The sequence below is a fragment of the Bombina bombina genome, chromosome 7 (genome assembly GCF_027579735.1).
Source record: "Bombina bombina isolate aBomBom1 chromosome 7, aBomBom1.pri, whole genome shotgun sequence".
Taxonomy (NCBI): Eukaryota; Metazoa; Chordata; class Amphibia; order Anura; family Bombinatoridae; genus Bombina; species Bombina bombina.
Genome location: NC_069505.1, coordinates 385,390,873 through 385,416,516, shown reverse-complemented (window position 1 = coordinate 385,416,516; position 25,644 = coordinate 385,390,873). Strand labels below are relative to the sequence as shown.

Here is a 25,644-nt window from a genome sequence, read left to right as displayed (position 1 = left end):
CCGCCCCCAACGTCGCCGACACTATAATAAACATATTAACCCCTAAACCGCCGCACTCCAGCCTCGCAAACATTAGTTAAATATTTTTAACCCCTAATCTGCCATCCCTAACATCGCCGCCACCTACCTACATTTATTAACCCCTAATCTGCCGCCCTCAACGTCGCCGCCACTATACTAAATGTATTAGTGGAAAAGCCAATAGAATGCAAGCTCAATACTATTGGCTGATTGGATTAGCCAATAGGATTTTTTCTACCTTAATTCCAATTGGCTGATAGAATTCTATCAGCCAATCGGAATCTAAGGGACGCCATCTTGGATGACATCACTTAAAGGTACCTTCATTTGTCTTTAGTCGTCGGATGAAGAGGATGCTCCACGTCGGATGTCTTGAAGATGGAGCCGCTCCGCGTCGGATGGATGAAGATGGAAGATGCCGTCTGGATGAAGACTTCTGCCCGTCTGGAGGACCACTTCGCCCGGCTTGGATGAAGACTTCTCCTGGCTTCGTTGAGGACTTCTGCCGCTTCCTTGAGGATGAATGTCGGATCTTCAGAACTGTAAGTCGATCTTCAGGGGGTTAGTGTTAGGTTTTTTTAAGGGTGTACTGGGTGGGTTTTATTTTTAGGTTAGGGACTTTGGACCGCAAAAGAGCTAACTGCCCTTTTAAGGGCAATGCCCATCCAAATGCCCTTTTCAGGGCAATGGGGAACTTAGGTTTTTATAGATAGTATTTTATTTGGGGGGTTGGTTGTGTGGGTGGTGGGTTTTACTGTTGGGGGGGGGGTTGTTTGTATTTTTTTGTTACAGGTAAAGAGCTGATTACTTTGGGGCAATGCCCCGCAAAAGGGCCTTTTAAGGGCTATTGGTAGTTTAGTTTAGGCTAGGGTTTTTTTATTTTGGGGGGCTTTTTTATTTTGATAGGGCTATTAGATTAGGTGTAATTAGTTTAAATATCTGTAATTTGTTTATTATTTTCTGTAATTTAGTGTTTGTTTGTTTTTTGTACTTTAGCTAATTTAATTTAGGTAATTGTATTTAATTTAGTTAATTTATTTAATTATAGTGTAGTGTTAGGTGTTATTGTAACTTAGGTTAGGTTTTATTTTACAGGTACTTTTGTATTTATTTTAGCTAGGTAGTTATTAAATAGTTAATAACTATTTAATAACTATTCTACCTAGTTAAAATAAATACAAACTTGCCTGTAAAATAAAAATAAACCCTAAGATAGCTACAATGTAACTATTAGTTATTTTGTAGCTATTTTAGGCTTTATTTTATAGGTAAGTATTTAGTTTTAAATAAGAATAATTTAGTTAATTATAGTGATTTTATTTAGATTTATTGTAATTATATTTAAGTTAGGGGGTGTTAGGGTTAGACTTAGGTTTAGGGGTTAATACATTTAGTATAGTGGCGGCAACGTTGGGGGCGGCAGATTAGGGGTTAATAAATGTAGGTAGGTGGCGACGATGTTAGGGATGGCAGATTAGGGGTTAATAATATTTAACTAATGTTTGTGAGGCGGGAGTTCGGCAGTTTAGGGGTTAATATGTTTATTATAGTGGCGGCCACGTTGGGGGCGGCAGATTAGGGGTTAATAAGTGTAGGTAGGTGGCGGCGACATTGGGGGCAGCAGATTAGGGGTTAATAAATATAATGTAGGTGGCGGCGATGTTGGGGGCAGCAGATTAGGGGTTCATAAGTATAATGTAGGTGGCGGCGATGTCCGGAGCGGCAGATTAGGGGTTAACAAATATAATGTAGGTGTCGGCGATGTCGGGGGTGGCAGATTAGGGGTTAATAAGTGTAAGATTAGGGGTGTTTAGACTCGGGGTTCATGTTAGGGTGTTAGGTGTAGACATAAATTTTATTTCCCCATAGAAATCAATGGGGCTGCGTTACTGAGTTTTACACTGCTTTTTTGCAGGTGTTAGACTTTTTCTCAGCCGGCTCTCCCCATTGATTCCTATGGGGAATCGTGCACGAGCACGTACGACCAGCTCACCGCTGACTTAAGCAGTGCTGGTATTGGAGTGCGGTAAGGAGCACAATTTTGCTCAACGCTCACTTCTTGCCTTTTAACGCCAGGTTTGTAAAAACCTGTAATACCAGCGCTGCAGGTAAGTGTGCGGTGAGCAAAAACTGCACGGTAGCACCGCATAGCTCACAACGCAAGACTCGTAATCTAGCCGATTGTATTTCATTTTAAAAGGCTCCAATGACGCTTCTATACTTAGAAACAGCTGTATCAATTAGCGACTGACCATTTAATCAATGCCAAGAAAATTGTCAGCTCTGCCACATACATATGGGAATTATGTTAGATATACAAATACGCCATACATATAAAACCTGTGCAGTAACCACGCAGGGTGCACAGTCACTCAGGTGGGAATCGGTGAGTATTCGGATATGCGCCATATCACGCTTCACACCCCTCAGCCATCTGTCTTTGCTGGGCAGCGAGGGGACATGAGCAAGGCTCTAGCAGTATCTGCATTATCAGTGGAGGCGGGGGGGTCGGACATCTGGCCGAGGGCACAATCAGTGCTCAGAAGGGAGGAGATGATGACCAGAAAAGAAAGGTATGAAGTATCTGCACAAATACTGACATACAAGGCTCTGCAGGGGCGCAAACTTACCCCCCTCCCTAAAAAAAACCCTGTGTTTTGTTAACATATTAAAGGGACATTATTAAAGTCACTTTTACATATGCATACTATATATATCAGCATTTAAGCACTGTGTTTCTAAAAATCTGATGCAAGGAAAATGTGCATATCTCTTGAAAAGATTAACAACTGTAGACAGATTATAAATAAACTCCTGCATAAAATGTTGTAGGGTTAGGGTTCTGGACCCTTTGTGTATGTATGTATATATATATATATATATATATATATATATATATATATATATATATATATATATATATATATATATGTAGATAGAGAGCACTCTCACTTTCCAAACTTGATGCCAGGGTGCCAGCAGATGAATATGCACAGTAAAGGAAGGCACTCACTGGTCTTTTTCTTCAAAATAACTTTAATAATTGTGACGTTTCGGGGACACACTCCCCTTCCTCAGGGTCTGAGGAAGGGGAGTGTGTCCCCGAAACGTCACAATTATTAAAGTTATTTTGAAGAAAAAGACCAGTGAGTGCCTTCCTTTACTGTGTGTATATATATATATATATATATATATATATATACACAAAAGAATATATATATATATATATATATATATACACACACACATATACACTAACACACATATATATATATATATATATACACACACACATATACGCTAACACGTATACACACACAAATATATATATATATATTTATATACATATACATACACATACATAGATACACATGCACACACAATATATATATCTATATAGCTGATGATGTTTTGGTTTGGGGGGAGTGATATTAAGAGATAAGAATTTCATGGAGCAGAAAATGGGATATTTTATGGGGCTATCCAGCCATTGAACCAAATGTGTCCCAGAGTAATGATGGGGACCGAGCAGGGCAATCTGTCATGCAATAGGTACTTGGCTGGCATCTCTTCTGATCACCAGTGATAACTAGTCTGTCAGCTCACTCTCCACCTTGAAGAACATTTAACCCTTTCTCTTCTGAATGTAAAGTGGCTGCAACACAGAAACTACAGGTAAGGTATGAAGGATTGAAAGGAAAATATGGTTAAAATAGTGAAATAAACACTAAATAAATGCTAGACAGAATGATATATTAAAAGCAAAGATCAGCCTGAGAATAATGTGCAGATTTGTTTTTAATTATGGTAGCTGCTCAAATATTGAAATATATAAATGCAAAGTTTTAGGGCCAGATCACAAGTGGAGCACTGAATATCGCTTTCATGAAAGCGATATTTGCTTTCCACTGTGTAATACCAGCACACGCTGGTATTACAAGTTGTCAGCAATGCAAACGCGAACTTGCGTTTGCATTGCTGGGAAGCATTGCGCTCATAAGAGCTTGCTTCCATAGGCTCCAATGGGAGCCTCGTTCTCATGCCGTCAATGCAGCTAAGGGGGTAAGTCCCACAGCGATGGCAGCAAAACATAATTACCTTTCCTTCCTGGCAGGGAGAGTCCAAGATTTCATTCCTTATTGTTGGGAAATACAGCACCTGGCCACCAGGAGGAGGCAAAGACACCTCAGCCAAAGGCTTAAATATCCCTCCGACTTCCCCTAACCCCCAGTAATTCTGCTGAGGGAACAAGGAAAAGTAGGAGAAACATCAGGGTATAAAGGTGCCAGAAGAAATAATATAAAAAGGGAGCCGCCCAACAAAAAAATAAATTTTGTGCGGGGTCGTGGACTCTCCCTGCCAGGAAGGAATGGAATTTATCTGATACTCCTCAACCAGAAAGATAGGGAAGTCGTAGTAGCCTTCTGCCCCTTACGCTTCCCCGTATAGATGACAAACAAAGAGGAAGATTGTCTGAATTCCTTAGTAGCCTGAAGATAGAACTTCAAAGCATGAACCACATCTAGATTGTGAAGCAAACGTTCCTTCACTGAAGAAGGATTAGGACACAAGGAAGTAACAACAATTTCTTGATTAATGTTACGATCCGACACCACCTTAGGGAGGAACCCTAATTTAGTACGTAAAACCGCCCTATCAGCATGGAAAACAATATAAGGGGAGTCACATTGCAAAGCAGAAATCTCAGAAACTCTGCACGCAGAGGCAATAGCCAGTAAAAAAAGAACCTTCCAAGATAACAATTTAATGTCAACAGTATGCATAGGTTCAAACGGAGCCTGCTGCAAAACCCTAAGAACAAGATTTAGGATCCAAGGCGGAGCCCCAGATCAAAACACAGGTCTGATCCTAGTCAGAGCCTTAACAAAGGACTGCACATCCGGAAGCTCAGCCAATCTCTTGTGCAGTAACACCGACAGGGCAGATATTTTTCTCTTCAGGGAACTAGCAGATAGACCCTTCTCCAGTCAATCCTGGAGAAAAGATAAAATTCTGGCAACCTTAACATTATGCCAGGAAAAGCCACGCTCTTCACACCAATACCAGCAAGTCCTCCACATTTTATGGTAGATACGAGTAACTGGCTTACGAGCTTGAACCAGAGTGTTGATCACACTCTCAGAAAACCCTCTCTTGGCTAAGACTAAGCGTTCAATCTTCACGCAGTCAGCCTCAGAGAATCTAAATTTTGATGAACGAACAAGGTAACCTCAACTGAGGAGAGGAGGACATCTCCACCAGATTCGCAAACCATGTCCTTCGCGGCCACGATGGAGCAATCAGAATCACTGATGCTTGCTACTGCTTGATACGAGCCACCACACGAGGGAGAAGCGGTAATGGAGGAAAAAGATATATGAGTCTGAACCTCCATGGTACTGATAGGGCATCTATCAGTTCCGCGTGAGGATCCCTCGACCCATACCTGGGTAGCTTGGTATTGAGACGGGATGTCATAAGATCTATCTCCGGCGTCCCCCACTTGCTGCATATCTCTGCAAACACCTCGGGTGGAGAGACCATTCCCCTGTGTGAAATAATTGCCTGCTGAGGAAGTCCACTTCCCAGTTGTCCACATCCGGAATGTGGATCGCTGACAGCGTACATCTGTGAGTCTTCGCTCACTCTAGTATCTGAGATATTTCTCTCATCGCCAAGGGACTGTGCGTTCCCCCCTGATGGTTGATGTAGGCAACCAAGGTTATATTGTCTGATTGGAATCTGATAAACTGGGACAAACCCAGCAGGGGCCAAGGCTTCAAGGCATTGTAGACTGCCCGGCATTCCATTATATTGATCGTAAGGTATGTTTGACCTTTTTCTTACGTTTGCTAGAAGGAGGTAAGGCACTCAGGGCCACAGACACAGCCGATTGTAACTGCGCAGTAAAGTTCGCCGGAAAAAGGCCCCCTCAAATGGATGATTAGTTGAGCCACGGGGAACTGCGTGTGGAGCGGGTAGTGTAGAAAGGGTAGTATTCTCTCAGGACAAAGATTTCTGAGAGGTAGAGGGCTCAGAGGGGCTAATAGCGCTATGAGTATTAGCAAGCTTGTCTCCGTTCTTAGACTTTAGAACAGTGCTTTGGCAAATGGAACAAAATTAAGCAGGCGGGCAAACCATGGCCTCCTCACAATATAAACAGGAATTATTAATCAGTACAGAAGGAGCGGAACCATCTTATGTAGCATCAGAGTTCTCCATAGCTAAGATATATCCATAGAAGGACAGACAAAAAGAACGCTTTTATTCAAAAAAACGTCTCTCTGCCACTTCCTATTGTGACGAAAGGCAAAGAATGACTGGGGGTTAGGGGAAGTGGGAGGGAAATTTAAGCCTTTGGCTGGGGTGTCTTTGCCTCCTCCTGGTGGCCAGGTGTTGTAGTTGCCAACATTAAGGAATGAAGTTGTGGACTCTCCCTGCCTTATGGAAGGAAATATAAATATATATGTATATGACTATATACATATATATATATATATATATATATATGTGCTAATATGTGTATATACACATATTAACACATAAATATAAATGTATATAAGCAGAGATACCTAGGTATGTAGCGTGCACATGCCTGAAGCACAACATAACATGAAAGGAAACAGTGCTGCCATCTAGTGCTCTTGCTAATGTATACCATTAGTACTACATGACAGGAAACATTGCTGCCATCTAGTACTCTTGCTAATGTATAACATTAGTACTACATGACAGGAAATAGTGCTGCCATCTAGTGCTCTTGCTAATGTAAAACATTAGTACTACATGACAGGAAACAGTGCTGCCATCTAGTGCTCTTGCTAATGTATAACATTAGTACTACATGACAGGAAATAGTGCTGCCCTCTAGTGCTCTTGCTAATGTATAACATTAGTACTACATGACAGGAAACAGTGCTGCCATCTAGTGCTCTTGCTAATGTATAACATTAGTACAACATGACAGGAAATAGTGCTGCCCTCTGGTGCTCTTGCTAATGTATAACATTAGTACTACATGACAGGAAACAGTGCTGCCCTCTAGTGCTCTTGCTAATGTATAACATTAGTACTACATGACATGAAATAGTGCTGCCATCTAGTGCTCTTGCTAATGTATAACATTAGTACTACATACCAGGAAACAGTGCTGCCCTCTGGTGCTCTTGCTAATGTATAACATTAGTACTACATGACATGAAATAGTGCTGCCATCTAGTGCTCTTGCTAACATATAACATTAGTACTACATGACAGGAAATAGTGCTGCCATCTAGTGCTCTTGCTAATGTATAACATTAGTACTACATAACAGGAAATAGTGCTGCCATCTAGTGCTCTTGCTAATGTATAACATTAGTACTACATGACAGGAAATAGTGCTGCCATCTAGTGCTATTGCTAATGTATAACATTAGTACTACATGACAGGAAATAGTGCTGCCCTCTAGTGCTCTTGCTAATGTATAACATTAGTACTACATGACAGAAAATAGTGCTGCCATCTAGTGCTCTTGCTAATGTATACCATTAGTACTGCATGACAGGAAATAGTGCTGCCATCTAGTGATCTTGCAAATGTATAACATTAGTACTACATGACAGGAAATAGTGCTGCCATCTAGTGCTCTTGCTAATGTATAACATTAGTACTACATGACAGGAAATAGTGCTGCCATCTAGTGCTCTTGCTAATGTATAACATTAGTACTACATGACAGGAAATAGTGCTGCCATCTAGTGCTCTTGCTAATGTATAACATTAGTACTACATGACAGGAAATAGTGCTACCCTCTAGTGCTCTTGCTAATGTATAACATTAGTACTACATGACAGGAAATAGTGCTGCCATCTAGTGCTCTTGCTAATGTATAACATTAGTACTACATGACAGGAAATAGTGCTGCCATCTAGTGCTCTTGCCAATGTATAACATTAGTACTACATGATAGGAAATAGTGCTGCCATCTAGTGCTCTTGCTAATGCATAACATTAGTACTACATGACAGGAAATAGTGCTGCCATCTAGTGCTCTTGCTAATGTATAATATTAGTACTACATGACAGGAAATAGTGCTACCCTCTAGTGCTCTTGCAAATGTATAACATTAGTACTACATGACAGGAAATAGTGCTGCCATCTAGTGCTCTTGCCAATGTATAACATTAGTACTACATGATAGGAAATAGTGCTGCCATCTAGTGCTCTTGCTAATGTATAACATTAGTACTACATGACAGGAAATAGTGCTGCCATCTAGTGCTCTTGCTAATGTATAACATTAGTACTACATGACAGGAAATAGTGTTGCCATCTAGTGCTCTTGCTAATGTATAACATTAGTACTACATGACAGGAAATAGTGCTACCCTCTAGTGCTCTTGCTAATGTTTAAAATAAGTACTACATGACAGGAAATAGTGCTGCCCTCTAGTGCTTTTGCTAATGTATAACATTAGTACTACATGACATGAAATAGCACTGCCATCTAGTGCTCTTGCTAATGTATAATATTAGTACTAAATGACAGGAAATAGTGCTACCCTCTAGTGCTCTTACAAATGTATAACATTAGTACTACATGACAGGAAATAGTGCTGCCATCTAGTGCTCTTGCTAACGTATAACATTAGTACTACATGACAGGAAATAGTGCTGCCATCTAGTGCTCTTGCTAATGTATAACATTGTAGTAAAACTGCTGCTACATAGCGCTGCAGACACATGCACACTCCTGAGCTTGTTCTATCTGAATCGTGAAAAACAAATGTTGTGTTTTTATGTCCCTTTAAGCATGAAGCCTGCCCTTCCACTTTTAACAGGAAAAGGGTACAAAATAGATAATGAAAATATATTGCAAATACTTTTTTACTCAACATAATTAAAAATATATTACAATGGAATATATTTTAAAGGAACAGTAAAGTTAAAATTAAACTTGCATGATTCAGATAGAGAATACAATTTTACACAACTTTCCAATGGACTTTAATTATCTAATTTGCTTCATTCTTTTAGTATCTTTTGTTGAAAAGCATACCTAGGTAGGCTAAGTTGTATCAATGCACTACAGGGATTTAGCTCCTGATTGGGGGTCTATTTATCAAGCTCCGAACGGAGCTTGATGTCCCGTGTTTCTGGCGAGCCTTCAGGCTCGCCAGAAACACAAGTTATGAGGCAGCGGTCTAAGGATTGCTGCTCTATAACCTGTCCGCCTGCTCTGAGGCGGCGGACAGAAATCGCCACAAATCAACTTGATCCAATAGGATCGGGTTGATTGACACCCCCTGCTAGCGACCGACTGGCCGCAAATCTGCAGGGGGCGGTATGAACTGGTGAACTGCTGGTGCAATGATAAATGCCGAGAGCGTACGCTGTTGGCATTTATCGATGTGCGGCGGACATGGTTCGCTATAGCAGATCATGTTTGTCCGCACAATGATAAATTGATAAATAGACAGCTTTATGTCTTCCTCTTGTTATTAGCTCACTAGATGTGTCAACATTGCTGCTCCTTCAACAAAGGATGTCAAGAGAATTAACAAAAAATTTGATAACAGAATTGAATTGGAAAGTTCTTAAAAACATAATTTATGCTTACCTGATAAATTCCTTTCTCCTGTAGTGTAGTCAGTCCACGGGTCATCCATTACTTATGGGATATTAACTCCTCCCCAACAGGAAGTGCAAGAGGATCACCCAAACAGAGCTGCTATATAGCTCCTCCCCTCTACGTCATACCCAGTCATTCGACCGAAACCAAACGAGAAAGGAGAAACTATAGGGTGCAGTGGTGACTGGAGTTTAATTTAAAATTTAGACCTGCCATAAAAAACAGGGCGGGCCGTGGACTGACTACACTACAGGAGAAAGGAATTTATCAGGTAAGCATAAATTATGTTTTCTCCTGTTAAGTGTAGTCAGTCCACGGGTCATCCATTACTTATGGGATACCAATACCAAAGCTAAAGTACACGGATGACGGGAGGGACAGGCAGGATCTTTACACGGAAGGAACCACTGCCTGAAGAACCTTTCTCCCAAAAACAGCCTCAGAAGAAGCAAAAGTGTCAAATTTGTAAAATTTGGAAAAAGTATGAAGAGAAGACCAAGTTGCAGCCTTGCAAATCTGTTCAACAGAGGCCTCATTCTTAAAGGCCCACGTGGAAGCCACAGCTCTCGTAGAATGAGCTGTAATTCTTTCAGGAGGCTGCTGTCCAGCAGTCTCATAGGCTAAACGTATTATGCTACGAAGCCAAAAAGAGAGAGAGGTAGCAGATGCTTTTTGACCTCTCGTCTGTCCAGAATAAACTACAAACAGGGAAGAAGTTTGGCGAAAATCTTTAGTTGCCTGTAAATAAAATTTCAGGGCACGGACTACGTCTAGATTGTGCAGAAGTCGTTCCTTCTTTGAAGAAGGGTTAGGGCACAATGATGGAACAACAATCTCTTGATTGATATTCTTGTTAGTGACTACCTTAGGTAAGAACCCAGGTTTAGTACGCAGAACTACCTTGTCTGAATGAAAAATCAGATAAGGAGAATCACAATGTAAGGCCGATAACTCAGAGACTCTACGAGCCGAGGAAATAGCCATTAAAAACAGAACTTTCCAAGATAACAGCTTGATATCAATGGAATGAAGGGGTTCAAACGGAACACCCTGTAAAACGTTAAGAACTAAGTTTAAGCTCCACGGTGGAGCAACAGTCTTAAACACAGGCTTAATCCTGGCCAAAGCCTGACAAAAAGCCTGAACGTCTGGAACTTCTGACAGACGTTTGTGTAAAACGATGGATAGAGCTGAGATCTGTCCCTTTAAAGAACTTGCAGATAAACCCTTTTCTAAACCTTCTTGTAGAAAAGACAATATCCTAGGAATCCTAACCTTACTCCATGAGTAACTCTTGGATTCGCACCAGTGTAAATATTTACGCCATATCTTATGGTAGATTTTCCTGGTAACAGGTTTCCTAGCCTGTATTAAGGTATCAATTACTGACTCCGAAAATCCACGCTTTGATAAAATCAAGCGTTCAATCTCCATGCAGTCAGCTTCAGAGAAATTAGATTTTGATGTTTGAAAGGACCCTGAATTAGAAGGTCCTGTCTCAGAGGCAGCGACCAAGGTGGACAGGACGACATGTCCACTAGATCTGCATACCAGGTCCTGCGTGGCCACGCAGGCGCTATTAGAATCACTGATGCTTTCTCCTGTTTGATCCTGGCAATCAATCGAGGAAGCATCGGGAAGGGTGGAAACACATAAGCCATCTTGAAGGTCCAAGGTGCTGTCAGAGCATCTATCAGGAACGCTCCTGGGTCCCTGGATCTGGACCCGTAACAAGGAAGCTTGGCGTTCTGGCGAGACGCCATGAGATCCATATCTGGTTTGCCCCAACGTTGAAGTATTTGGGCAAAGACCTCCGGATGAAGTTCCCACTCCCCCGGATGAAAAGTCTGGCGACTTAGGAAATCCGCCTCCCAGTTCTCCACGCCTGGGGTGTGGATCGCTGACAGATGGCAAGAGTGAGACTCTGCCCAGCGAATTATCTTTGAAACTTCCATCATCGCTAGCGAACTCCTTGTCCCTCCCTGATGGTTGATGTAAGCCACAGTCGTGATGTTGTCCAACTGAAACCTGATGAACCTCAGAGTTGCTAACTGAGGCCAAGTCAGAAGGGCATTGAGAACTGCTCTCAACTCCAGGATGTTTATTGGAAGGAGACTCTCCTCCTGAGTCCATGATCCCTGAGCCTTCAGGGAATTCCAGACAGCGCCTCAACCTAGTAGGCTGGCGTCTGTTGTTACAATTGTCCAGTCTGGCCTGCTGAAGGGCATCCCCCTGGACAGATGTGGCCGAGAAAGCCACCATAGAAGAGAATCTCTGGTCTCTTGATCCAGATTCAGCATAGGGGACAAATATGAGTAATCCCCATTCCACTGACTTAGCATGCACAATTGCAGTGGTCTGAGATTCAGGCGTGCAAAAGGTACTATGTCCATTGCCGCTACCATTAAGCCGATTACCTCCATGCATTGAGCCACTGACGGGTGTTGAATGGAATGAAGGACACGGCAAGCATTTAGAAGTTTTGTTAACCTGTCCTCTGTCAGGTAAATTTTCATTTCTACAGAATCTATAAGAGTCCCCAAGAAGGGAACTCTTGTGAGTGGCAATAGAGAACTCTTTTCTACGTTCACCTTCCACCCATGCGACCTTAGAAATGCCAGAACTAACTCTGTATGAGACTTGGCAGTTTGGAAACTTGACGCTTGTATCAGAATGTCGTCTAGGTACGGAGCTACCGCTATTCCTCGCGGTCTTAGTACCGCCAGAAGAGAGCCCAGGACCTTTGTAAAGATTCTTGGAGCCGTAGCTAACCCGAAGGGAAGAGCTACAAACTGATAATGCCTGTCTAGGAAGGCAAACCTTAGGTACCGGTAATGATCCTTGTGAATCAGTATGTGAAGGTACGCATCCTTTAGATCCACTGTGGTCATGTACTGACCCTTTTGGATCATGGGTAAGATTGTCCGAATAGTTTCCATTTTGAACGATGGAACTCTTAGGAATTTGTTTAGGATCTTTAAATCCAAGATTGGCCTGAAGGTTCGTTCTTTCTTGGGAACCACAAACAGATTTGAGTAAAACCCTTGTCCGTGTTCCGACCGCGGAACCGGGTGGATCACTCCCATTAGCAAAAGATCTTGAACACAGCGTAGAAACGCCTCTTTCTTTGTCTGGTTTGTTGACAACCTTGAAAGATGAAATCTCCCTTTGGGAGGAGAAGCTTTGAAGTCCAGAAGATATCCCTGGGATATGATCTCTAACGCCCAGGGATCCTGGACATCTCTTGCCCAAGCCTGGGCGAAGAGAGAAAGTCTGCCCCCTACTAGATCCGTTTCCGGATCGGGGGCCCTAACTTCATGCTGTCTTAGGGGCGGCAGCAGGTTTTCTGGCCTGCTTGCCCTTGTTCCAGGTCTGGTTAGGTTTCCAGCCCTGTCTGTAACGAGCAACAGTTCCTTCCTGTTTTGGAGCGGAGGAAGTTGATGCTGCTCCTGCCTTGAAGTTACGAAAGGCACGAAAATTAGACTGTCTAGCCCTTGGTTTGGCTCTGTCTTGAGGCAGGGCATGTCCCTTACCTCCAGTAATGTCAGCGATAATTTCTTTCAAACCGGGCCCAAATAATGTCTGCCCTTTTAAAGGTATGTTAAGCAATTTAGATTTAGAAGTCACATCGGCTGACCAGGATTTTAGCCACAGCGCTCTGCGCGCCTGGATGGCGAATCCGGAATTCTTAGCCGTAAGTTTAGTTAAATGTACTACGGCATCAGAAATAAATGAATTAGCTAGCTTAAGGACTCTAAGCTTGTCTATAATTTCATCCAATGGAACTGAGCTAATGGTCTCTTCTAGAGACTCAAACCAAAATGCCGCCGCAGCCGTGACAGGCGCAATGCATGCGAGGGGTTGTAATATAAAACCTTGTTGAGTAAACATTTTCTTAAGGTAACCCTCTAACTTTTTGTCCATTGGGTCTGAAAAGGCACAGCTATCCTCCACCGGGATAGTGGTACGCTTAGCCAGAGTAGAAACTGCTCCTTCCACCTTAGGGACCGTCTGCCATAAGTCCCGTGTGGTGGCGTCTATTGGAAACATTTTTCTAAATATAGGAGGGGGGGGGAAAGGGCACACCGGGCCTATCCCACTCCTTGGTAATAATTTCTGTAAGCCTCTTAGGTATAGGAAAAACATCAGTACACGCCGGTACCGCATAGTATCTATCCAGCCTACATAATTTCTCTGGGATTGCAACCGTGTTACAATCATTCAGAGCCGCTAATACCTCCCCTAATAATACACGGAGGTTCTCAAGCTTAAATTTAAAATTTTAAATGTCTGAGTCCAGTCTATTTGGATCAGATCCGTCACCCACAGAATGAAGCTCTCCGTCTTCATGTTCTGCCATTTGTGACGCAGTATCAGACATGGCTCTAACATTATCAGCGTACTCTGTTCTCACCCCAGAGTGGTCGCGTTTACCTCTAAGTTCTGGTAATTTAGATAAAACTTCAGTCATAACATTAGCCATGTCTTGTAAAGTGATTTGTAATGGCCGCCCTGATGTACTTGGCGTCGCAATATCACGCACCTCCTGAGCGGGAGATGCAGGTACTGACACGTGAGGAGAGTTAGTCGGCATAACTTTCCCCTCGTTGTCTGGTGAAATTTTCTTAAAATGTACAGATTGGCTTTTATTTAAAGTAGCATCAATGCAATTAGTACACAAATTTCTATTGGGCTCCACATTGGCTTTTGAACATATTGCACAAAGAGATTCCTCTGTGTCAGACATGTTAAAACAAACTAGCAATTAGCCTAGCAAGCTTGGAAAATACTTTTCAAATAAATTTGCAAGCAATATAAAAAACGTTACTGTGCTTTAAGAAGCACACAAAAACTGTCACAGTTGAAATAACAATGAACCGGATTAGTTATAGAAACCAAATTTTCACAGTAAATGCATTAAGTTAGCAAAGGATTGCACTCACTAGCAATGGATGATTAACCCCTTAATATCAGAAAAACGGATAACAATTGAAAATATAAGCGTTTTTTGTCACAGTCAAAGCACAGTCTCACAGGTCTGCTGTGAGTGATTACCTCCCTCAAAACTAGTTTTGAAGACCCCTGAGCTCTGTAGAGACGTCCTGGATCATGCAGGGAGAAGAAGGCAGACTGTGACTGAATTTCTAATGCGCAGTAAAAGCGCCAAAATAGGCCCCTCCCACTCACAATACAACAGTGAGGGAAGCTCAGTAAACTGTTTTAATTCAAAACAAACGACAGCCATGTGGAAAATAACGCCCAAAACAATTTTTCACCAAGTACCTCAGATAAATAAACGATTAACATGCCAGCAAACGTTTAAAATATAATTTATGAAATGTTATTAAAAAGCCTGCTGCTAGTCGCTCACACTGCAGATTAGGCTAAAAGTTATATGTATACAGTATTTTCCCAGTGAAGTGCCATTCCCCAGAAATACTTAAGTGTAAACATACATACATATCAGCCTGATACCAGTTGCTACTACTGCATTTAAGGCTGTACTTACATTACATCGGTATTAGCAGTATTTTCTCAGTCAATTCCATTCCTTAGAAAATAATATACTGCAACATACCTCTTTGCAGGTGAACCTGCCCGCTGTCCCCTGTTCTGAAGTTACCTCGCTCCTCAGAATGGCCGAGAACAGCAAATGGATCTTAGTTACGTCCGCTAAGATCATACACAAACTCAGGTAGATTCTTCTTCTAATGCTGCCTGAGAAAAAACAACACACTCCGGTGCCGTTTAAAATAACAAACTTTTGATTGAAGAAATAAAAACTAAGTTTAACAACCACAGTCCTCTCACACATCCTATCTATTAGTTGGGTGCAAGAGAATGACTGGGTATGACGTAGAGGGGAGGAGCTATATAGCAGCTCTGCTTGGGTGATCCTCTTGCACTTCCTGTTGGGGAGGAGTTAATATCCCATAAGTAATGGATGACCCGTGGACTGACTACACTTAACAGGAGAAAAGTGTATGTTCTTTCTGAATTTCATGTCCCTTTAAACGCGCTGAGTATACTGAAACGCAATGACTGCGCTATAAAGAGATGATGTGCCTTGTTATAACAGATTAGCTGCGTGCTAGATTCACTTAGTGGTTCATAGAAACTAATGGTCTCTATAAAACCTCTAATCTCATAAACCTCACTATATGTATTATACTAAGACACATTCAAATTGCAAATCACTTTATTTCAAGGTATAAGAAACCCAAAATGTTTCTTTCAAGATTCAGATAGAGCAGGGGCCCGATCCGATATACAGCGTCGCCCGCAAAAGCCTGTCTATTGGAGCCCCGTAACTCCCTAAACTAGCTGCAAAATAAACCTAACACCTAACGCATGCACAATGTCTATCTACCTGTCAACCGCGATCCCCCGCCGCAATCCCTAATAAAGTATTCAACCCCTAAACCGCCGCACACGGACCCCGCCGCCACCTACATTAAAAGTATAACCCCTAATGTGAGTCCCTTACACCGCCGCCATCTACCTTACCTACCCCTAAAGTGAGCACCTACCCCGCCGCCATCTACCTTACCTACCCCCTAAAGTGAGCACCTACCCCGCCGCCATCTACCTTACCTACCCCCTAAACTGAACCCCTACCCCGCCGCCATCTACCTTACCTACCCCCTAAAGTGAGCCCCTTACACCGCCGCCATCTATTTTAAAAATATTAACCCCTAATTTAATCCCCCTACACCGCCGCCAGCTATATTAACTATATTAACCCTAATTATATTAGGGTTAATATAGTTAATATAGTTATTATATTATATATATTAACTATATCAACCCTAATTATATTAGGGTTAATATAGTCAATATCGTTATTATATTATATATATTAAGTATAATAACCCTATCTAACTCTAACATCCCTAACTAAATTCTTATTAAAATAGATCTAATTAATATTAATATTATTAATTAAAATATTCCTATTTAAATCTAAATACTTACCTATAAAATAAACCCTAAGATAGCTACAATGTAATTAATAATTACATTGTAGCTATTTTAGGGTTTATATTTATTTTACAGGTAACTTGGTATTTATTTTAACTAGGTACAATAGCTATTAAATAGTTAATAACTATTTAATAGCTACCTAGTTAAAATAATTACCAATTTACCTGTAAAATAAATCCTAACCTAAGTTACAAATACACCTACACTATCAATAAATTAAATAAACTACAAATATCTAAACTAAAATACAATAAAATAATCTAAACTAAATTACAAAAAAAAACAAACACTAAATTACAAAAAATAAAAAAAAAGATTTTTAAGCTAATTACACCTATTCTAAGCCCCCTAATAAAATAATAAAGCCCCCCAAAATAAAAAAAATTCCCTGCCCTATTCTAAATTAAAAAAGTTCAAAGCTCTTTTACCTTACCAGCCCTTAAAAGGGCCTTTTGCGGGGCATGCCCCAAAGAAAAGCTCTTTTGCCTGTAAAGAAAAAACACAATACCACCCCCCAACATTACAACCCACCACCCACATACCCCTATTCTAAACCCACCCAAACCCCCCTTAAAAAAACCTAACACTACCCCCCTGAAGATCTCCCTACCTTGTCTTCACCCAGCCGGGCAGAACTCTTCATCCGATCCGGGCGATGTCCAATCAAGGGCCAGTGAAGTCTTCTTCCATCCGGGCGATGTCTTCAATCAAGCGGCAGTGAAGTCTTCTTCCATCCGGCTATGTCTTCAATCAAGCGGCAGTGAAGTCTTCTTCCATCCGGCGATGTCTTCTTCCATCCGGCGATGTCTTCAAGCAAAGCGGCATCTTCAATCTTCTTTCTTCGCTCCTCCGCCACGGAGCATCCATCCGGCACGAAGACTAAACGAGGACTGAGGTACCTTTAAATGACATCATCCAAGATGGCGTCCGTCGAATTCCGATTGGCTGATAGGATTCTATCAGCCAATCGGAATTAAGGTAGAAAAATCTGATTGGCTGATTGAATCAGCCAATCAGATTCAAGTTCAATCCGATTGGCTGAACCAATCAGCCAATCGGATTGAACTTGAATCTGATTGGCTGATTCATGATGGTGGCGGGGTAGGGGGCTCACTTTAGGGGGTAGGTAAGATAGATGGCGGCGGGGTAGGGAGCTCACTTTAGGGGGTAGGTAAGATAGATGGCGGCGGGTTAGAGGGCTCACTTTAGGGGGTAGGTAAGATAGATGGCGGCGGGGTAGGGGCTCACTTTAGGGGGTAGGTAAGATAGATGGCGGCGGGGTAGGGGGCTCACTTTAGGTGGGTAGGTAAGATAGATGGTGGTGGGGTAGGGGCTCACATTAGGGGGTTATAGATTTAATATAGCTGGCGGCGGGGTCCGGGAGCGGCGGTTTAGGGGTTAATAACTTTATTAGGTGGCGGCGGGGTCCGGGAGCGGCGGTTTAGGGGTTAATACATATTTTATTGTTAGGATAGTGAGGGGGGATAGCGGATAGAGGGTTAGACGTGTCGGGCTATGTTTGGGAGGCGTGTTAGACAGTACAGGTGATTTTATAACTTTAGTCAGGTTTTGTAGGCGCCGGCAGTTTCTAAAGTGCCGTAAGTCACTGGCGACTCCAGAAATTTGTACTTACGCAGATTTCTGCACATCGCTGGTTTGTCATACTTACGGCACTTTAGCATCTGACGGCGCCGTATATAGGATAGCTCGAGTTGCGAGCTGAAACTGCGGGCGGCGGGGGTTCCCTCACTTGCGCCGCAAACTACGATCTTTATCGGATCGCGCCCCATGTTATTTTAAAAAAACTTTCTAATTTACCTCTATTATCAATTGTTCTTTGTTTTTATTCTATCTTTTGTTGAAAATCAGGGGTATACATTTAGGAACCGGCCCATTTCTAGAGCACTATATGGCAGCAGTTTTGCAAGAACGTTATCCATTTGCAAGAGCACTATTTCCTGCCACAAGTGCTCCAGATGCCTACCTAGGTATCTCTTCAACACATAATATAATGGGAACAAAGCTTTTTAAAATATAGTATGTTCTCTCTGAATCATAAAATAACATCTTGCTGTGTTGTTTTTTTTTCTATTGTAATTTAAAAAAAAGAGAGCAAGTTTAGTAAACTATTGTGAGCAATATCGCCTGAGAGCACATTACGCTGGGATGCTCCTTTAATAAAACATAAAACAGTTCCCTTTAACTTACGCACAAAAGAAAACCTGAAAACAGTTTAAAGAGAACACTGAGAGGTCTCTTGCTATAGCAAGAGACCACTGAGAGATGAGATAATTCACAGCTTTATGAATAGAAGCTTTATGAATTCCACATGCTGGGCAGAACTGTAGGTGGAAAATCTCGGCCGCACCTCTAGAGCGCCCCCGGAACGCCCAGAGCCCGCCCTGGAGACACCTAGCGTCCAATCAAGCGGGACAATTTAACCCTAACAAAACTGACATGCAAATATTTTACACTTACAAACACATGTGGCTGTTGTAATAAATGTTTTTCCGCATTGCTAGTGGTTCTTGTTTGATGTGAGAAGTACCAGGTATTGGGCACCTCCCGCAGCTATAGATATTATGGCAGGAGCGTCCACAAACAAAACACCGGAAAAAATTGGTGAAGTAATTAGCAATTAATTCTGAATCTCACAAGCGTTTGTGCATCTAGCTCAATATTTGTGTAGAGATCCTACTTCAAGGTTCTTTCTAGGTCACAAAAGTTGTCCACAAATCTAGATATCTTTAGTGCATGGGGTACAGATTGCAAAACATATCTTCTATTGCTAGTTTTTATTTATTTATCTATTGTTTCTTTAAAGGGATAGGAAAGTCAAAATTAACCTTTCATGATTCAGGTAGAGCAAGTAATTTTAAGACATTTTTATATTCACTTCTATTGTTAAATGTGCTTCGTTCTCTTGGTATCCCTTTTTGAAGAAAAATATGCACATATGCTACACTAGTGAGAGCTAGCTGCTGATTGGTGCCTGCACACATTTGTCTCTTGTGATTGGCTAACTAGATGTGCTCAGCTAGCTGCCAGTAGTGCAATGCTGTTCCTTCAGCAAAGGATAACAAGAGAATGAAACAAAGTTGATAATAGAAGTAAATTGGAAAGTTGTTTAAATTTTTTATGTTCTATCCAAATCATGAAAAAAAAAAATGGGTCTTACTGTTCCTTTCATTTCCCCTCTCTCCTTTCCCTCTCAGTACATATTTCACACAATTATCTCTAACAGGCTGTCAGTATGCTTGCAGTGCACTCATTTCTTTATATGAGAATCAACTAGCCAGGTTTTTTAATGTGCATCCCCTACAGACACTACTTAAAGGACACAGTGCTCTATAGGACCCAGAGGCCAAAAAATGAAAGGTGCGCAGTGTAGACAGAGTGTGTGATGTGTTAGGTAGCATTATACAGGCGTGTCTGCTTTATGTGTGCTGTATACTGATGCACAGCTGCCATCTGTACGCTGGGTCCCACCCAATCTCATTCCTTGTTCCCCTCTCCCATTTCTCTCTCCCATCCATAACTTTTCTTTCCCTCTTGCTCCTGTCTCCCCCTCATTCCTCTCTCCCCTCTCCCTGTCGTTCCTCTCTCCCATTGTTCATTTTTCTTTCCCTCTTGTTCTGCTATCCCCCTCCCATTCCTTCTCCCCTCTCCAATTCTTTTCTTCCCTCTCCAATTCCTCTCTCCCCTCTCCCATCCATAACTTTTCTTTTCCTCTTGCTCCTGTCTCCCCATCATTCCTCTCTCCCCTCTCCCTGCCATTCCTCTCTCCCCTCTCCCATTGTTCATTTTCCTTTCCCTCTTGTTCTGCTATCCCCATTCCTTTCCTTTCTTCCCTCTCCCACTCCTTCTCCCCTCCCCCATTCCTTCTCCCCTCTTCCATTCTTTCTCCCCTCTCCCATTCCTTCTTACCTCTTCCATTCCTTCTCCCCTCTCCCATTCCTTCTTACCTCTTCCACTCCTTCTCCCCTCTCCCACTCCTTCTCCCCTCTCCCACTCCTTCTCCCCTCTCCCATTCCTTCTCCCCTCTCCCATTCCTTCTCCCCTCTCCCATTCCTTCTCCCCTCTCCCATTCCTTCTCCCCTCTCCCATTCCTTCTCCCCTCTCCCATTCCTTCTCCCCTCTACCATTCCTCTCTACCCTAAATCATTAGTTTCTCTCCCCTCATGGCCTCTAATTTCTATTCATCCCATTCTAATCTATCTTGTCCTTCTCATTTTCCCTTCTCTCCTCTCATTTCTCTCCACTCACCACACATTTCTCCTACTTTTTTCTTTACTCCCTCTCATTTTGCTCTTCTTTCTCCTTCTCATTTACTCTTTTCCCTTTCTCTCCCCCTACCTCTAATTTCTCTATACCCTACACCCCACATATTTCAGCTTCTCCTTCACATTTTCTCTTCTCTCTCACTCCCACTCATGTTGCTCCTCTCATCCTCACCTATATGCCCCTCTTCCTTACCATTCCCCCTACATCCACCATCACATTTCTCTACCTTCACCTTCCCCTCATCATGCTTCTCCTCTCTCCATCACATTTCTCGTCTCTCCCTCACATTTCCTTATCCTTTCTCTGTCTCTCCCCCCTCTCGCTCTCTCTCAGACACACCTAGCCTCTGCATGTCATTCTGCAGCGGGGGGCTTGCGCTCCGGAGTGCCCTTCACCTCCTGTTTGTTATTATGTCTGAGCACTGACATTGGGCAACTGAAAATGAGATCAAAATTACCTCATTCACTTTCATTAGGGCTGGCAGGAGCAAGGGAGAGAGTGCGATAGAAAGGAGGAATATTGGGCATGAGAGAAAAAAAACAACACAAAAAAGAATACTGAGCAGGTGAGAGTGAGAAAGGGAATTCTGGATTGGAAATGGATAGAGGGCAAAGAAAGAGAGAATAATATAACACTGAAGACAGACTATGATATGTGGACTACACGGTAAGGGGAAGGTATATTGTTATGTAAGAAGGCGATGTAGGGAGAGGGGCCGTCAGTAGGGGGAGGTGTTGGGTGACATCCTGACATTGAGTAGGAGGTGTAGAGTGAGTGACTTGCAGTGAGTAGGAGGTGTAGGATAAGGGACTTGCAGTGAGTAGGAGGTGTAGGGTGAGGGACTTGCAGTGAGGAGGAGGTGTAGTGTGAGGAGCTGACAGTAAGGAGGTGGTGGTAAGGTGAGGGGCTGGTAGTGAAGAGGAGGTATAAGGTGAGGGGTTGGGTGTCAGAAGGTGTAGGGTGAGGGACTTGCAGTTAGGAGGAGGTATATGGTGAGAGGCTAACAGAAAGGAGGAGATGTAGGGTGAGGGGCTGGTAGTAGGGAGATATGTAGGCTAAGGGGCTGGTAGTAGGGAGATATGTAGGATGACGGGCTGGTAGTGAGGAGATATTTAGGATGAGGGACTGGTAGTGAGGAGACATGTAGGGTGAGGGGCTGGGTGTGAGGAGTTGTAGGGTGAGGGGTTGGTAGTGAAGAGATATGTAGGATGAGGGGCTGGTAGTGACGAGATATGTAGGGTGAGGGGCTGGGAATAAGGAGATATGTAGCTTGAGGGGCTAGTAGTGAGGAGATACTGTATGTAGGGTGAGGGGCTAGGAGTGAGGAGATATAGGGTGAGGGGCTGGGAGTGCGAAGATATAGTGTAAGGGGCTGGGAGTGAGAAGATATGTAGGATAATGGGGTTGGGAACGAGTAGATATGTAGGGTGAGGGTCTGGGAGTTAAGAGAGATAGGGTGAGGGGCTGGGTGTGAGGAGGTGTAAGTTATGGGGCTGGTAGTGGGGAGATATGTAGGGTGAGGGTCTGGCAGTGAGGAGATATAGGGTTCGGGGCTCAGCATGAGAAGGTGTAGGGTGAGGGGCTGGGAGTAAGGAGATATAGGGTGAGGGGCTGGGTGTAAGGAGGTGTAGGGTAAGGGGCTGGATGTGAGGTTTTGGGAGTAAGGATATATAGGGTGAGGGGTTGAGTGTGAGGAGGTGTAGGGTGAGGGGCTGGGAGTAAGGAGATATAGGGTGAGGGACTGGGTGTGAGGAGGTGTAGGGTGAGGGGCTGGTAGTAGGGAGATATGTAGGGTGAGGGTCTGGCAGTGAGGAGGTGTAAAGTGAGGGGCCGGCAGAGAGTAAGAAGTGCAGTAAAACCTTACCCTTATATTATCTTGCCATCGGTGAGCCTTCTGAAAATTCTCTGCAGCCTCTGCCAGTTTCTGCAAAACAAAGGAATGTCCCATTAAATACCACTCATGAGCACCATAACAGAAGAGTAAGGGAGATATATAAAAATATATTCTAAACTACTTTTTTATAATAAGATTTTCTACCAGGATAACAAAGAGTGAGCCATTATAAAATAATAATTACAAAATGACAAAGTAATAGTGATTCCAGAATCACACAACATAAGATGTACTGGCCTAGATTTATAGACGCTTATGGGTTTGCTGATACTTGAGATCATGTTCTTCATTTCTTGAGAATTGCGTCACCTACAGCCCAGAGGCAGAACTTTTCTTTACTTTCTGCGATGAGATTTTTTTAGTGAAAATGTTTCTGCAGGTCATTTTTAAATAAAATTCAATTTTAAATTAGACAGCTACACTAAGGCACCAGTTTAATTGCAATGTGTTGGTTAACTGAAGAATAAAGGAATTTTTAATGTTTTATAATATAGTGCAGTAGTTGAAAATTGCATTGCAAATTAGCTGCATACAAAAAAAAGACATTTAAAAATGTCTCTTTAATAAATATTTTTCCTTTTCTCTTGGTCTAACATAGAAATGTAGTAATAAAAAGATGCAGTGCTCTTACATTCAGAATAAACAGCTTTGCAGACTGGGAAAGGCTAAGGAGCAGATTTGAAAAAAATCTCTGAGAGCCCATTAACAAGCAATGTGCTGCAGGTTTACTGCATATTTGACTGCTCACTTCAAACAGCACTTTGCCCTAGATGCACTGTGTTAAGGAAAATGTATACAGTGCAGCCAGAGCACAGCTCTGTTTGAAGAGAACTGTCTAATGTGGAGCAGCACTACAAAGTTCAAGCGCTAACAGTTCCTGCATGTGTCCTGTTCTTTCTGCAGACATGCTGCATTTTCTGCGATGACATCTCACATCACTGTATGTTCTGCCTTGGGGACCTACAGTAGTGTTTTGTTAGCAGGATTCCTGCATGTATAGTTGTGTGTGGTATCCAATACACTAAATCTTACCCCTCAACACAAACCGCTAGCAATGGAGAGAAACAATACAATAAAGGTTTCCTTTACAGTGAAACTCACTCTTTCCACCACAAAGTGAACCAACACAAGACAGAGGCGGCTCCATTTGTTAAAATTGAGTCGCAAGCAGCTGTGAATAGGAACGGGTACAAATCTTTATAAATTCCCCATTTTATGTGACACTAATTACTGGCTGTGTCATTAACATGAGATACTAATTACCGTCTGTGTCACCAACATGTGACACTAATTACTGGTTGTGTTATCAACATGAGACACTAATTACTGGCTGTGTTATCAACATGAGACACTAATTACTGGCTGTGTTATCAACATGAGACACTAATCACTGGTTGTGTTATCAACATGAGACACTAATTACTGGCTGTGTTATCAACATGAGACACTAATCACTGGTTGTGTTATCAACATGAGACACTAATCACTGGTTGTGTTACCAACATGAGACACTAATTACTGGCTGTGTTATCAACATGAGACACTAATTGCTGGCTGTGTTATCAACATGAGACACTAATTACTGGTTGTGTTATCAACATGAGACACTAATTACTGGCTGTGTCATTAACATGAGACACTAATTACTGGTTGTGTTATCAACATGAGACACTAATCACTGGTTGTGTTACCAACATGAGACACTAATTACTGGCTGTGTTATCAACATGAGACACTAATTACTGGTTGTGTTATCAACATGAGACACTAATTACTGGCTGTGTCATTAACATGAGACACTAATTACTGGTTGTGTTATCAACATGAGACACTAATTACTGGCTGTGTCATTAACATGAGACACTAATTACTGGCTGTGTCACCAACCTGAGACACTAATTACCGGCTGTGTCACCAACATGAGACACTAATTACCGGCTGTGTCACCAACATGAGACACTAATTACCGGCTGTGTCACCAACATGAGACACTAATTACTGGCTGTGTCACCAACATGAGACACTAATTACTGGTTGTGTTATCAACATGAGACACTAATTACTGACTGTGTCATTAACATGAGACACTAATTACTGACTGTGTCATTAACATGAGACACTAATTACTGGCTGTGTCACCAACCTGAGACACTAATTACCGGCTGTGTCACCAACATGAGACACTAATTACTGGCTGTGTCACCAACATGAGACACTAATTACCGGCTGTGTCACCAACATGAGACACTAATTACCGGCTGTGTCACCAACATGAGACACTAATTACCGGCTGTGTCACCAACATGAGACACTAATTACCGGCTGTGTCACCAACATGAGACACTAATTACTGGCTGTGTCACCAACATGAGACACTAATTACTGGCTGTGTCACCAACATGAGACACTAATCACTGGCTGTGTGATTAACATAAGACACTAATTACTGGCTGTGTGATTAACATGAGACACTAATTACTGGATGTGTCACCAACATGAGACACTAATTACTGGCTGTGTCACCAACATGAGACACTAATTACTGGCTGTGTCACCAACATGAGACACTAATTACTGGCTGTGTCATTAACATAAGACACTAATTACTGGCTGTGTGATTAACATGAGATACTAATTACTGGATGTGTCACCAACATGAGACACTAATTACTGGCTGTGTCATTAACATGAGACACTAATTACTGGCTATGTCATTAACATGAGACACTAATTACTGGCTGTGTGATTAACATGAGATACTAATTACTGTCTGTGTCACCAACATGAGACACTAATTACTGGCTGTGTCATTAACATAAGACACTAATTACCGGCTGTGTCATTA

At 42.3% G+C, this 25,644-nt stretch overlaps 1 protein-coding gene across 1 annotated transcript in view; it reads right to left on the bottom strand.

Annotated features, from left to right (window-relative positions):
* Positions 1-25,644, bottom strand: part of CACNA2D2 (calcium voltage-gated channel auxiliary subunit alpha2delta 2) — a 780,863-nt gene that overhangs the window by 293,316 nt on the left and 461,903 nt on the right. The window contains exon 4 of the mRNA XM_053721110.1: positions 22,770-22,829. Coding sequence (XP_053577085.1) covers positions 22,770-22,829 — 60 coding nt within the window. The remainder of the gene's footprint in view (positions 1-22,769; positions 22,830-25,644) is intronic.